The sequence below is a fragment of the Chiloscyllium punctatum genome, chromosome 25, assembly GCF_047496795.1.
Source record: "Chiloscyllium punctatum isolate Juve2018m chromosome 25, sChiPun1.3, whole genome shotgun sequence".
Classification (NCBI taxonomy): Eukaryota; Metazoa; Chordata; class Chondrichthyes; order Orectolobiformes; family Hemiscylliidae; genus Chiloscyllium; species Chiloscyllium punctatum.
This window is the reverse complement of record NC_092763.1, coordinates 20695393-20709859: the sequence shown is the minus strand read 5'-3', so window position 1 is coordinate 20709859 and position 14467 is coordinate 20695393. Positions and strand designations below refer to the sequence as shown.

Below are 14467 nucleotides of genomic sequence, written 5' to 3'. Positions count from 1 at the left end.
AACTTGTGTTTGAAAGGTAAATGTGAACAATCTTGCCTAACAACCAGCTATCCAGTTATTTAGAGACTCAAGATGTTCTTCAATATCAAAAGGAGAATGAAAGAGATCCATGACCAGCAAGCAGATCGAGGACTACCACAACTACAAGCCCAAACAGAGAGTGTGAGTCAGAAATCTAGTTATGGATACCTGGTTACTAGCAAAAGAAGGATGATGATTGTCCAATGATACTAAGTGACAGCATTTTTTGCAAGAAAATCAAATTGTCAGCTGAGAGCAATTAGACCTCAGCTGATGGGTATACAATCACCAGATCAGGTGGAGATGTCAAATCTCCAAGAAGTTTCCATTATTAACATTTTAAAACTGTTTCTGTATATTTTTATAATGGATAACAAGTACCAATATAAAGCAGTACTGTATATTAGTTTGAGATTTCGTTTTCTTTGGAGAAAGGGTAATGTTGCATTATATCCTAACATCAATGTGTGACATACCATTAAGGGACATGGTCATTGAAAACTTCAGTACTACATCGCCCTCGTCTCATCTTTATGTTATAGGAGCGAACATAAACATCATAGTGTGATAGTTGCAGACCACCAGTATATCATGCTGTATCAAGGCAAGGTCAGAAATAGAGAATAACCAAGGAATTAATGATAATAAGGAAATTAAGGTAATTAATATCAGCAGTGAAAAAGTACTGGAGAAACCAAAGTGACAGAAAGCCAATAAATCCCCAGGACCCAACAGAGTACATCCTAGTCTGAAAAGAAGTATCTACAGAAATAATGGACCAATGAGTGAATATTTTTCAGAATCTGCTATAGTTTAGAATGATATCAGTGAACTGCAAATTAGCAAATGTACCATGGCTTTTCAAGAAAGATGGGAAAGAGAAAATGGTGACTGGCCAACTAGGCGGCTGACATCAATTGATGGCAAAATGTTTTAACATATTATCAAGGAAAATGTAACAGTGCATTACAAACTAATAATATGATCAGAAAATGTCAGCATGATTTTACGAAATGAAAATCGTATCCAATGAATTTATTAGTCTTTCGAGGATGCAAAGAGTAGGATAGATAGTGAAGAATCACTCAGTATGGTTCTCTTGGATTTTCAACGGTACTCAGTTATGCCACAGAAAAGGTTAGTGTACAAGTGAAGTGCTCATGGAGATCAGAGTGGCACATTACCATGGATGGAGAACAGACAGCATAACTTTAAATGGTAGAGGTAACGCGACTAATTTAATTAATAATTTTAATGAAATAATAGATAATGTTGGTGAAGGAAATCCAATATATGTTGTCCATATCGAGTTTAGAAATGTATTTGACACAAAAAAAACTCATTAACAAAACTGAAGCTCATGGAATAGGAGGACCAATGTCCAAGTGGGTTTAAAAAATGGTTTAAATGCAGAAAACAGCAAATTATGGCAACTGGTTATTTATCAAAGTGAAGAAAATATTACAGTGGTGTTCCCAAAGGGTCAGTGCTAGATCCACTATTTTACTTGCTTTCTGTCGAAATAGTTTGACCTTGTTATACAGAGTGGAATTTCAAATTTTGCTCAGGAAACCAGACTTTAAAGATTGGTGAGCAGTGACAATAGAAGAAATTCCCTGCAACTTCACACAGAAGAGTTCTAAATGCACAGATTTAATTTGCGACTTCATGCTTACTCCTATGCTTACTCCTGTTAGGCTGATTAGTGCAGAAATGTGAGAGAGAAACAGCCTGTGATTGCAGGAGCAGTAAGCAGTAGAAAAGTGAATGGGGGCATGTCAGTCTCAGCACCACGCTGGTAGCAATGTGAGACGTTTCGGAGAGATGTTCGTGTGGGGACAGAGACTGCCAGAGGAGAGCGGTAGTAAGAAGAGCTTGATGGTAACAAGGCTGCCATAACGAGATGGTATTGTGGGGAAAAGAATGTGTAGTTGCTGGTGTTAGAGGCTACTAGGGGGAGAATGGTTGCTGGGAGAGAAAGGCTAAAATGCAAAGGCTACAAGGAAAAGAAGGTGAGGAAGAGAAGAAGCTGTGAAGGAAAGAGAACAGCTTTAAATCTTGTCAACTGAATTTACTGGTGGTCAGGAAAACTCTGAGACAATGAATTACTTGCAAATGAATATGAAGTCTTCCAGCTTAAGATGAGGTGAGAGAGACAGACCTTGACATCAAGGTCGCATTTGACAGAGTATGGCATCAAGGAGCCCTGGCAAAACTGGGATCAATGGGTTTCTGGGGGCAAACACTCCATTGGTTCAAGTCATACCTGGCACAAAGGAAGATACTTGTGGTTCTGGAGGGTCAGTCATCTCAGCTCCAGGACATCTCTGCAGGAGTACCCCAGGGTAGTGTCCAAGGCCCAACCATCTTCAGCTGCTTCATCAATGACCTTCCCTTTGTCATAAGGTCAGAAGTGCGGATGTTCGCCAATAATTACAGAGTGTTCAGCACCATTCGCAACTCTTCAGATACTGAAGCAGTCTGTGCTCAAATGCAACAAGATCTGGACAATATGCAGGCTTGGGCCAACAAGTGGCAAGTAACATTCATGCCACACAAATGCCAGACAATGACCATCACCAGTAAGAAACACTCTAACCACCGCCCTTGACATTCAACTATATTACCATCACTGAATCCCCCACTGTCAAAATCCTTGGGGTTACCATTGACCAGAAACTCAACTAGACTCACGACATAAACATGGCTACAAAAGTAGGTCAGAAACTAAGGATACTGCAGCAAGTAACTCACTTCCTGAGATCCCAAAGTCTACCCACCATCTACAACGCACAAGTCAGGAGTGTGGAGTAATACTCTCCACTTGCCTAAATAGGGGCAGTTCCAACAACGTTCAAGCTTGACACCATCCAGAACAAAACAACTCACTTGATTGGCACCACATCTACAAACATTCAATCCCTCCAACCCCGGCGCTCAGTAGCAGCAGTGTGTACTATCTACAAGATGCACTGCAGAAATTCACCTAAGATCCTTAGACAGCACCTTCCAAATCCACGATCATTTCCATCTAGAAGGACTACAGCAGCAGGTATTTGGGAACACTACTATCTGCAAGTTCCCCTCCAAGCCACTCACCACCCTGACTCGGAAATATACCACTGTTCCCAAAATCCTGGAATTCTCTCCCTACCGGCATTGTGGGTCAACCCAAAGCAAGTGGACTGCAATGATTCACGAAGGTCGGTCGCCACCACTTTCTCATGGGCAAACAGGAATGGGCTATCAATGCTGGCCAGCTAGTGACACCCAAGTCCCACAAATGAATAAAAAAATTTAAGACTGTGTAAATTCAAAAGCTACAGCACGGGGATGCGATTCTACTGCACACTGTACCATTTGGACAATTTAATACTGAATAGATTTGTTTTATAGGAATGAACTTCATTTTGGTTCTATCATTTCTCAAAACATTTTGCATGTCATGAATACATTAGTTGCAAGGACTGCGTCCCAGATAAACATGCAATGTTTTCTCATGAACTAAGATCCCAAATAATAATTAACAGTGCTTGTCATGACTTGAAGATCTCACAAAGTGTTAGTCAGTGAAGAAAGTTGAAGGTGAAGGAGCATAAACTGCAATTAGAGCCAAGACATTCAGGAGTGAAGTTAGGAAACATTTCTAGAAGAAGGCTGGAAGCAGTTTAGGGCTCTCATACTCAACTAACAATTGATGCTTGAATAAAATTAGTGCTAGATAAATTGTTAAATTTAAATCTGAGATTGAGTCTAAGATATAGTAAAAAGGATAGTTACTGCCCAGTTAAAATCCTCCAACTTGAAGCATATCCAATGAAAAGATATTAGCTGTGACATCACCAGTGTGGACAGTGTGTTTAGGGCAATGGTTTTCTGAGTTGCAGTGCTGGTCAGTTATTTTGGGAAAAAAAACCCTTTTGTCTCTAACTTCTGCCTATTGCCTTCTGCCAATTTAAACATTGCTGTGCCAGTTATACGATTGGGTGTAGTGTCTCCATACTAATGGATGGGTGACAATTATTGAGGATTTGATGAAGTCTTCAAATTCTGCTTCTGACTGAGGTCAAAAATATTAGTAAATGACATCACCCTAAAAAAGGTGTGAGGATGAATGAAAACTAAAAAGCAGCCCCCAAAAATCAAAATGTAGCTCTAGAAAATCTGAAAAAGATCCCTCAAAAGGAAAAATATCTGATCTCTATGAGAAGAGTTGGCTGGACAAATGGGCAGGAATTGTTAAATAGGATTTCATCCAAAGACAGGGCAGCACGGTGGTTCAGTGGTTAGCAATACTGCCTCACAGTGCCAGGGACCTGGGTTCGATTCCAGCCACGGGCGACTGTCTGTGTGGACTTTGCACATTCTCCGTGTCTGCGTTGGTTTCCTCTGTGTGATCCGGTTTCCTCCAGTAGCAGCCCAAAGATGTGCAGGTTAGGTGAATTGGCAATGCTAAATTGCCCATAGTGGTCAGGTGCATTAGTCAGGGAGAATGTAGAGTAATAGGGGAATGGATCTGAGTGGGTTACTCTTTGGAGGGTCGGTGTGAACTTGTTGGGCCAAATGGCCTGTTTCCACACTGTACGGATTCTATGTAAGGTGATGTATTTGGGCAGAAATGATGAGTGGAGGCACCAAAGATTTAATGACACAGCTATAAAGAGTATTATATGATTGAAAGTTGTTGGTGCTTCTTTTGCATTGATTGTTGAAGCCAGAAAGACATTTGAATGTGAATGTGGAGGATTGATTAGCATTCAAAGCGCTGGTTCTTCATCAAGTGATAAACTACCTGATGAAGAAGTGGCACTTCGCAAGGTAGCGCTTCCAAATAAACCTGTTGGACTACAACCTGATATTGTGTGATTTTTACTAAGTCAGACTATAACTCAGTGGACATAAAGAGATGCTTCTCAGCCAATGAGAACAAGTCAATGGGAGGACTCTGTGACACTCCAGCAGCCTGGTCCATAACAAAAACAGACCAGTAAAAGAAATGCGTCGGTGCAGCTTAGTTTCCTGAGGACCATGCAGCCTGGGAGGTATTCATATTACTCATCAGATCATAGGCCAGTATTCCTGATATCTGTCAGGGCCCTCCTGGGCCACCACAGCACCCTCACTTCCAGCTATCTGAAATAAACATTCATATCCTTTCATCTCTTCACCTCCGAAGAAATTACCTTTTAATAAAGTTAGGTTGTGGAGGACATGCAAACTATGATGATGTAAGACACTCTGTTTAGAGTCTACAGCATTGTACTTGGCTGATCTGGGCATCTTCCTCAGTAGCCCTATTGTGATGGTATTGTACCATTAAGAGAGATGTATTCTATGCGGTTTCTCTTGTAGAGAGGTGTTGCCACAGTGGTGATAGCCTGTCTGTTGCAGGCAAACAGTTTTCTTTAGACTGGATAAAAGAATTATGAGTGGGTGAAGTCAGGATTCACACAGACTCAGGAAGGTTTTTAGTTTTGCTTTCAGTGTATGAGGTTTTTCCTGCAGCTGAGCTAAAAGTTTGAGTTCTCTACTCCTACAGTCTTAGACAAGGCATTTCCTTCTAGAAATAAAAAAAGTGCAGACTGTTTTTTTTTTGTTCTGCTGGACTGCAGAGAGGCAGCACATGAGAACCGTAACTGTTTTGCTAAATTGCCTTGCCCAGTGTGTGCTTATGCGACGCTTCCTATATTACAACAGTTGATTGATAATAGTTAGTTAAATAATACATTATCTTGTTAAGTAGTTCAATAGTGTTAAAATAATTTTTAAAAAGAATTGGCATAGCTTTAATTGTGTCGTACGAATAAGGAGTGTATTGATTAAAGTCTTACGGTAGTCGAATCAAATCACATCTGAAACTCAGTACCTCACACTTGCCTTTAAATAAGTATAAAAGTTAGAGTCCAGGTTATCTGCTGACTATATGCTTTGGTGATGGCAGAGATATTCTGGTCTGGTCCATACCACTATGGTCTGCTTTAGAATGACCCTTGCAGAAGTACTCAGTGCTGCACAGCAACTCAATATTGAGCTGGACTCATTTCTACCTGGTCTGTTGATGTCCCACAACTCTGGGTTGGAAATCAGTTGGTGTCTGAACTGGTCTCCTGATGGAGACACACGTCTTTGCTACCTCTGGCTGATAGGTATTAAAATGTGTTAAGGATTAGTGAAATCAGTACATAATTACTGTTATGTAATAAACACATTGTGTTATGGAAGGCAAGTGCTGAGACTTACTCATGATCCATTGTACTCATAACTTGCTGGTCAGATAGCTAAGCCAGCACTGGAAGGGGGAGAAATTCTGACATTATTCCTCTCACCCAATCAAGTTCACCTGCCTACATTATTTTCACCCGCTCTAAGAACAGAAAATCCCATTCATTGTTTTGTTTGATTAGAGAATCTAGAACATTGGGAGTCCAGTCTCAGGATAAAAAAGTCAATCCTTAGTGCTAGGCAGATGAGAAATTGATCCGATTATGATGAAAGCTAGGCTCAAGTGGAGTCTATCTGTTTTTTCTGTCCTTGTAATATATTTTGGTTTTGCTTCTGGTATTCAAATTAAAAAAGGCCCTATAAAAATGCGGGTAGTTATTGTTGACATCTTGTAAAACAACATTCCAGTGTCCAATGGTTGAGTTTAAAAAAAAAGACTGAATTTGGTATTGTTTTAACGATACTTTCTCATTCTACTAATTTTTGTTAAAACAGTCAATGCTGATGTAATTCCCCTTGTGAGCTGATTTGGTTTGAAGGATTTCCTGACGGTGCTTCATTGACAGCCTGACATTGCACTGTTAAAACTACCTGGGTTAGTCACTGTGTCTACCAGTAAATTCAGCTCCTTCATATCATTAAACATCATGTCACTCCCAATTTCCCTAATTCATTTATCAGGACTATGGGTTAAAGACAATACTACATTCAATTGATCATACAGAGAAAGGGAGATCAGTCTCAGAAACTCAAACAAATAAGAAATTAAATGTTTGATCGATAAGGTTTACACAATTTAAATACTGCTAAAGAAAAGTTGCAGTGCTAGAAACCAGGGAAATTCAAAATAAAGGAGAATCCCTGTTAGTATACAAGAGGAGAATAATGTAACATCATGATTGAAATCAAACAGCTTCTCTCTCATTTTCTCACTAACTATCTCAAGAGGAGTTACTGGCACAGCTGTGCAGGTTATAAGTGTAGCTCTCTGTACTTACTCCCAGTATTGCTCACTCGGACCCTGGTGAGGAATGGAGATTTCGGATCCATTTAGACAAGTTTTGTTGTTTGCCTGCAGCCATGTTGTATTAACAATTGTAAAATATCCATCATTCAGAGTGAGATTGCAGAGTGGGTCTGGAAAATGCAGAACATGTTTGCAAGGGATAATGTATTAATATTCTTAGGATATACATATTATTAGGAGGGTAGTCATTTACTGCTAATCTTAGTTGTGGAGGTCAATAGTCACTTTAGATGGCAGTTAACAGATAACCACATCACATTTTCCAGAAGAAAAGTTTACTATAGAGGAGGCTGCCAGTGAGGTATCGTCAACAACCCAATTGCTTCCCTGTTGACTTTCAGTGATGTCAACTTTTTATTTAGAGTTCTTTGCTCAAATTCTTATATTGCAAATTCTCGTGGTATTATCAGGGTCATTGTTTCACTCTGTCTGAATCAGTCCAATCCCTTTGCATGGGCAAGGTTACAGATGGGCCAGAAAACAAAGGTACAGTCTGCACACTCTGCTTACACAGTATCTCAGCTCAGGAGATCACTCTGTTTGCTATGGTCGATTTCACAATTCCGAACTGCTGATCACCTGCTAATTTTGCATTCAGGTATTCAGCATGACTTCAATAAATGTTAATTATCACAGTAGATTTCAGGATAAGCAAGAATATGGACAAGTGTGTATTACAGGGCTTTAACATATTTCCAATGAAGGCTCACTGTTGAAGAACTTACATTCATTGTGAAAAACATCTACACAGAATGGGAGATTTGTTAACACACATGATCTGTGTGCATAAACCTCATCGACCACCACATCATCCCATAAACAGCAACTACGGTTTTGCCATTTTCTTCTGTTTCTTCTCCCTATTTGGTAAACCTCGTTTCTTCTCCTACTTTGTTTCTTGAGACGGAACTTGAAGTGCTGGGCAACGAGAGCAGACGGACAGATTCGGAAGTGGGAGGTCTCAAAAAATTCAAAAGCAGCAAAGGAAAGGCAGGGAGGTTGTTGTTGAAAGAAGGAGCCATGATTTACTAAAGATGTTGAAGAGGAAGAAAAAGGCTGATGTGAGGATGAGGCATGAAGGGTCAGATAAGGGGCTTGAGAGTTATAAGTTAGCCAGAAAAGATCTAAAGAGAGGGCTAAGAAGAGCCAGGATGGGACATGAGATGTTGCTGGCAGATAGGATTAAGGAAAACCCTCAGGCCTTCCATGGGTAAATCAGGAAAAAGGATTGACTAGAGTAAGATTAGGGCCAAAGATCATAGTGGAAAATTGTGTGTGGAATCTATAGACATAGGGGAAGTACTTAATGAATATTTTTTGTCAGTATTCACATGGAAAAAGGCAAAGTTAGTTAGAAAATGGAGATACAGGCTACAAGATTTGATGGGATTGAGGTTGACAAAGAGGAGGTTTTAGCAATTTTCGAAGATCTGAAAATAGTTAAGACTCCTGGGCTGATGGGATTTATTCTTGGATACTCTGGGAAGCCAGGGAGGAGATTGTAGAGCCTTTGGCTTCGATCTTTATGTCATCATCGTCGACAAGTGTAGTGCCAGAAGACTGAAGGATAGCAAATGTTGTCCCCTTGTTTAAGGAGGGAAGTCGGGACAATCCTGATAATTACAGGCCATTGAGCCTTACTACGGTTGTGGGTAAAGTGTTGGGAAAGGTTATGAGATAGGATTTATAATCACCTGGAAAGGAATAATTTGATTAGGGATAGTCAACACGGTTTTGTGAAGGGTAGGGCGAGAAGGTGACAAAGCAGATGGATGATGGTAAAGCAGTTGATGTGGTGTATATGGACTTCAGTAAGACATTTGATAAGGTTCCACACAGTAGGCTATTGCACAAACTTTGGAGTTTTGGGATTGAAGGTGATTTAGTGGTTTGGATCAGATGCTGGCTAGCTGAAAGAAGACAGAGGGAGGTGGTTGATGAGAAATATTCATCCTGGAGCTGAGTTTCCAGTGGTGTGCTGCAAGGATCGGTTTTGGGGCCACTGCTGTTTGTCATTTTTATAAATGATCTGGATGTGGGTGGAGAAGGATGGGTTAATAAATTTGTTGATGACACTAAGGTAGGCAGAGTTGTGGATAGTGCCAAAGGATTTTGTGGATTACAGAGAAACATAGACAATGCGGATAGGTGTGAGGTAGTTCACTTCGGAAGAAATAGCAGGAATGCAGAGTACTGGGCTCATGGTAAAATTCATGGCAGTGTGGATGAATAGAGAGATTTCAATGTTTAGGTGCATAAATCCCTGAAAGTTGCCACCCAGGTTGATAGGGCTGTTAAGGCGGCATATGGTGTGTTGGTGTTTATTGGTAGGGAGATTGAGTTTCGGAGCCATGAGGTCATGCTTCAGCTATACAAGACACTGGTAAGGCTGCACCTGGAGTATTGCATGCAGTTCTGGTCACCACATTATAGGAAGGATGTGTAAGCTTTGGGAAGGGTTCAGAGGAGATTTACTAGAAAAGAAAGGCTGAGGGAACGGAGGCGGTTTTCTTTGGAGAGAAGAAGGTTGAGATGTGACTTAATCGAGACGTACAAGATAATCAGAGGATTAGATAGGGTGGACAGTGAGAGCCTTTTTCCTCAAATGGAGAAGCCTAACATAAGGGGACATGGCTTTAAATTGAGGGGTCATAGATATAGGACAGATATTAGGGGAAGTTTCTTCACTCAGTGTAGTAGAGGCGTGGAACAGCCTGCAACAGTAATAGACTCGCCTGTGTTAAGGGCATTTAAATAGGCATTAGACATACATATGAATAATAATGGAACAGTGTAGGTTAGATGAGCATCAGATTACACAGGTTGGCACAACATCTGGGGCTGAAGGGCCTGTACTGCGCTATGTTCTATAAAGCAGCACTTAGGATAAATTAGATGAATTGAGTACAAATCAAATCTAATAACAAATATTTTATTAATGCCATTAGTTCAGAAAAGATTTACCAGTCTTTTTCCTAGGGTGGAAGAGTTCAAATCTAGGGGGCATTTTTTTAAGGTGAGAGGAGAAAGATTTAAAAAGGATATAAGAGGCAACCACAGAGAGTGGTTTGTATGTGGAATGAACTGCCAGACGAAATAGTGCACGTAGGTCCAGTTACAACATTTAGAAGACATTTGGGTAAGTACGTGAATAGGAAGATTTGGAGCGATCTAGACTAACGTTGGCAAGCGGAACCAGTTTTGTTTGGGAAAATAATTGGCATGGACTGTTGGATCTGTGTTCATGCTGTATGACTACGACTATAAGTCATAATTATGTCAATACCACAGCAAGAACAAAACTCTGGGATAATGACAATAGAGAAAAATAATCTAGCCTCAGGAAATCAAGAACTAAAATCAGTTTGGGTGGATCTAAGAAAAATCAAGAGGTAGAAAATTCTAGTGGAAGTTATTACACTGTCCTCAACAGCTGCTGCAGTGAATATCAGGAAACTTGTGCTCCATGTAATTAGGGTAATCATTTATCATTGGCAAATTTATTTCTTCACATAAACTGGGCAAACATTAATAGCAGTAACAGGGTGGAGGTTAAGTAGAGGAGGTTAAGTGTGCAAGATAGTTTTCTAGATCAGTATGTTAGGAATAAGGGGTCATTTTGGATCAAGTACTGTGTAATGAGAAAGGGCTAATTAACATCCTTGTAGAAAATGAATCTCCAGGGAAGACTGACTAATACAAAATAGTTTAACATTGAGTGTGAAAGCATTTTAGTGATGATCAAAATTTGGGCCCTGTATCTAAATAGCAGACAGATGAACTAGGGCAGACTTGGAAACTTTGAGGAGAAAGTGAGGACTGCTGATGCTGGAGATCAGAGCTGAAAATGTGTTGCTGGAAAAGCGCAGCAGGTCAGGCAGCATCTAAGGAACAGGAGAATCGACGTTTCGGGCATCAGCCCTTCTTGCATTCCTGAAGAAGGGCTGATGCCCGAAACGTCGATTCTCCTGTTCCTTGGATGCTGCCTGACCTGCTGCGCTTTTCCAGCAACACATTTTCAGCTCAGACTTGGAAACTCTAAGTTAAGGTCATAGAGATGTACAGCATGGAAACAGACCCTTCGGTCCAACCCGTCCATGCCGACCAGATATCTCAACCCAATCTAGTCCCACCTGCCAGCACCCAGCCCATTTCCCTCCCAACCCTTTCTATTCATATACCCATCCAAATGCCTCTTAAATGTTGCAATTGTACCAGCCTCCACCACATCCTCTGGCAGCTCATTCCATACACGTACCACCCTCTGCATGAAAAAGTGGTCCCTTAGGTCTCTTTTATATCTTTCCCTCTCACCCTAAACCTATGCCCTCTAGTTCTGGACTCCCCGACCCCAGGGAAAAGACTTTGTCTATTTATCCTATCCATGCTCCTTATAATTTTGTAAACCTCTATAAAGTCACCCCTCAGCCTCCAATGCTCCAGGGAAAACAGCCCCAGCTTGTTCAGCATCTCCTTGTAGCTCAGATCCTCCAACCCTGGCAGCATCCTTGAAAGGGTTCAGAAGAGATTTACAAGTTTCACAACATCTTTCCGATAGGAAGGAGACCAGAGTTGCACGCAATATTCCAACAGTGGCTGAACCAATGTCCTGTACAGCCACAACATGACCTTCCAACTCCTGTACTCAATAGTCTGACCAATAAAGGAAAGCATACCAAACACCTTCTTCACTATCCTACCGACCTGTAACTCCACTTTCAAGGAGCTACGAACCTGCACTCCGAGGTCTCTTTGTTCAGCAACACTCCCTAGGACCTTACCATTGAATGTATAAGTCCTGCAAAGATTTGCTTTCCCAAAATGCAGCACCTCGCATTTATCTGAATTAAACTCTATCATTTCTCAGCCCATTGGCCCATCTGGTCAAGATCCTGTTGTATTCCAAGGTAACCTTCTTCACTGTCCACTACACCTCCAATTTTGTTGTCATCTGCAAACTTACTAACTGTACCTCTTATGCTCGCACCCAAATCATTTATGTAAATGACAAAGTAGAGGGCCCAGCACCGATCCTTGTGGCACTCCACTGGTCACAGGCCTCCAGTCTGAAAAACAACCCTCCACCATCACCTTCTGTCTTCTACCTTTGAGCCAGTTCTGTATCCAAATGGCTAGTTCTCCCTGTATTCCATGAGATCTAACCTTGCTAAATCAGTCTCCCATGGGGAACCTTGTCGAACGCCTTACTTGAAGTCCATATAGATCACATCTACTGATCTGCCCTCAATCTTCTTTGTTACTTCTTGAAAAAAACTCAATCAAGTTTGTGAGACATGATTTCCCGCGCACAAAGTCATGTTGACTATCCCGAATCAGTCCTTGTCTTTGCAAATACATGTACATCCTGTCCCTCAGGATTCCCTCCAACAACTTGCCCATCACAGAGGTCTGGCTCACTGGTCTATAGTTCCCTGACTTGTCTTTACCGCCCTTCTTAAACAGTGGCACTACGTTTGCCAACCTCCAGTCTTCCGGCACCTCACCTATGACTATCGATGATACAAATATCTCAGCAAGGGTCCCAGCAATCACTTCTCTAGCTTCCCACAGAGTTCTCGCGTACACCTGATCAGGTCCTGGGGATTTATCCGCCTTTAACCATTTCAAGACATCCAGCACTTCCTCCTCTGTAATCTGGACATTTTGCAAGATGTCACCATCTATTTCCCTACAGTCTATATCTTCCATATCCTTTTCCACAGTAAATACTGATGCAAAATATTCATTTAGTATCTCCATTTTCTGTGGCTCCACACAAAGGCCACCTTGCTGATCTTTGGTGGTAGACAAGAAGTGGCCAGAATTTTAAGGATAATCTGCAATGAATATAAAATAATGCATAATCTGCATTGAATATAAATTGCTTTAAGGCACAAACACCGCTGAGAAAATGTAGTCCAACTGTGGCTAAAAAGTAAATACAATATTGAATGATAGCTGCAATCTTATAATGCTGCCCTATAAAAGGTAAAAAACATTGTAGAGTTCAATAAAGGACACAAAGAGAAATGACAATGAGAATTGGCGAGCAAGAGAGACATGAAAACAGATTGTGAATGTTTCTGTCTGTATTGGAGCAATTAAGATGAAATAAAAATGTGCCTATGTGAAACTGGGATTTTGAAAGTGGCAAACATAGCCCCACTGCTTAAGAAACACGGAAAAGAAAAATAAGGAACCAGAGACCAGTTAACCTAGAGGCAAAATAGTGGATTCTGTCATAACAGGAACACAGTTACAGGTGGTGGAAGGGTTACAAATATAGATTTTACATAATCGTTGTTTTCCAAATCTTTTTAATTTAAAATGAAACCAAAAATGTTCCTGAGAAGAGAATGGTGGGAAGACAATGGGTCTGCTGAGAAATGGGATACCATGATAAAAAGGCAAACCCAAAACTGACTGAAAAGTAAATGACAGTTTTGACAACCTGACACAGAAAAGCAGCAGCTTTTTTTTGGGGGGGAGACAGAGAGGGGGGGGGGGGGGGGGGGAGAGAGAGACAGAGAGGGGGGGGGGGGGAGACAGAGAGGGGGGGGGGGGAGACAGAGAGGGGGGGGGGGGAGACAGAGAGGGGGGGGGGGGGGAGACAGAGAGGGGAGGGGAGACAGAGAGATAAAGAATGCAACTGCGCTGAAGACACAACAACTTTTTGTGTTAGCAGCCAATTCGGTTAAGAATTGGCTCAGCTTGTATTCTAGGGTCTTGCTGCCTGGATTAGAAAAGATGTGGAGGTGTCAGTGTTGGACTGGAGTGGACAAAGTTAAAAATCACACAACACCAGGTTATAGTCCAACAGGTTTACTTGGAAGTACTAGCTTTCAGAGCTCTGCTCCGACACCTCGTGGGCAGCATCATAAAACACAAAATTTATAGCAAGAGGTCACAAGTGTCATGCAATTAAAATGATATATTCAACAAACCGTGATTGCTGTTTAGCTTTTCATCTTTAGAATGGGTTGCAGGCTTTGTTTCATTAATACGTAAATCCCATAACTTCTTTTAAGTCACATTCTCGAGATAACTTAAGATTTTATAAATAAGGGTGACATCTCAGCTCAGAAAATGCATTAAAGGTGCGAGGTTCGAGTCTGTCTGTATCCCAATCTTGAGTCAGATTGCCTCACTAGTTACCTGATGAAGGTGTAGCACTCAGAAAACTAGTATTTCCAAATA

General features: G+C 41.1%; 1 protein-coding gene across 1 annotated transcript in view; it reads right to left on the bottom strand.

The window, feature by feature from the left end:
- The window catches only part of LOC140495739 (sodium- and chloride-dependent neutral and basic amino acid transporter B(0+)-like), an 81320-nt gene that overhangs the window by 28731 nt on the left and 38122 nt on the right, over window positions 1-14467 (bottom strand). The window contains exon 6 of the mRNA XM_072594790.1: window positions 7242-7380. Coding sequence (XP_072450891.1) covers window positions 7242-7380 — 139 coding nt within the window. The remainder of the gene's footprint in view (window positions 1-7241; window positions 7381-14467) is intronic.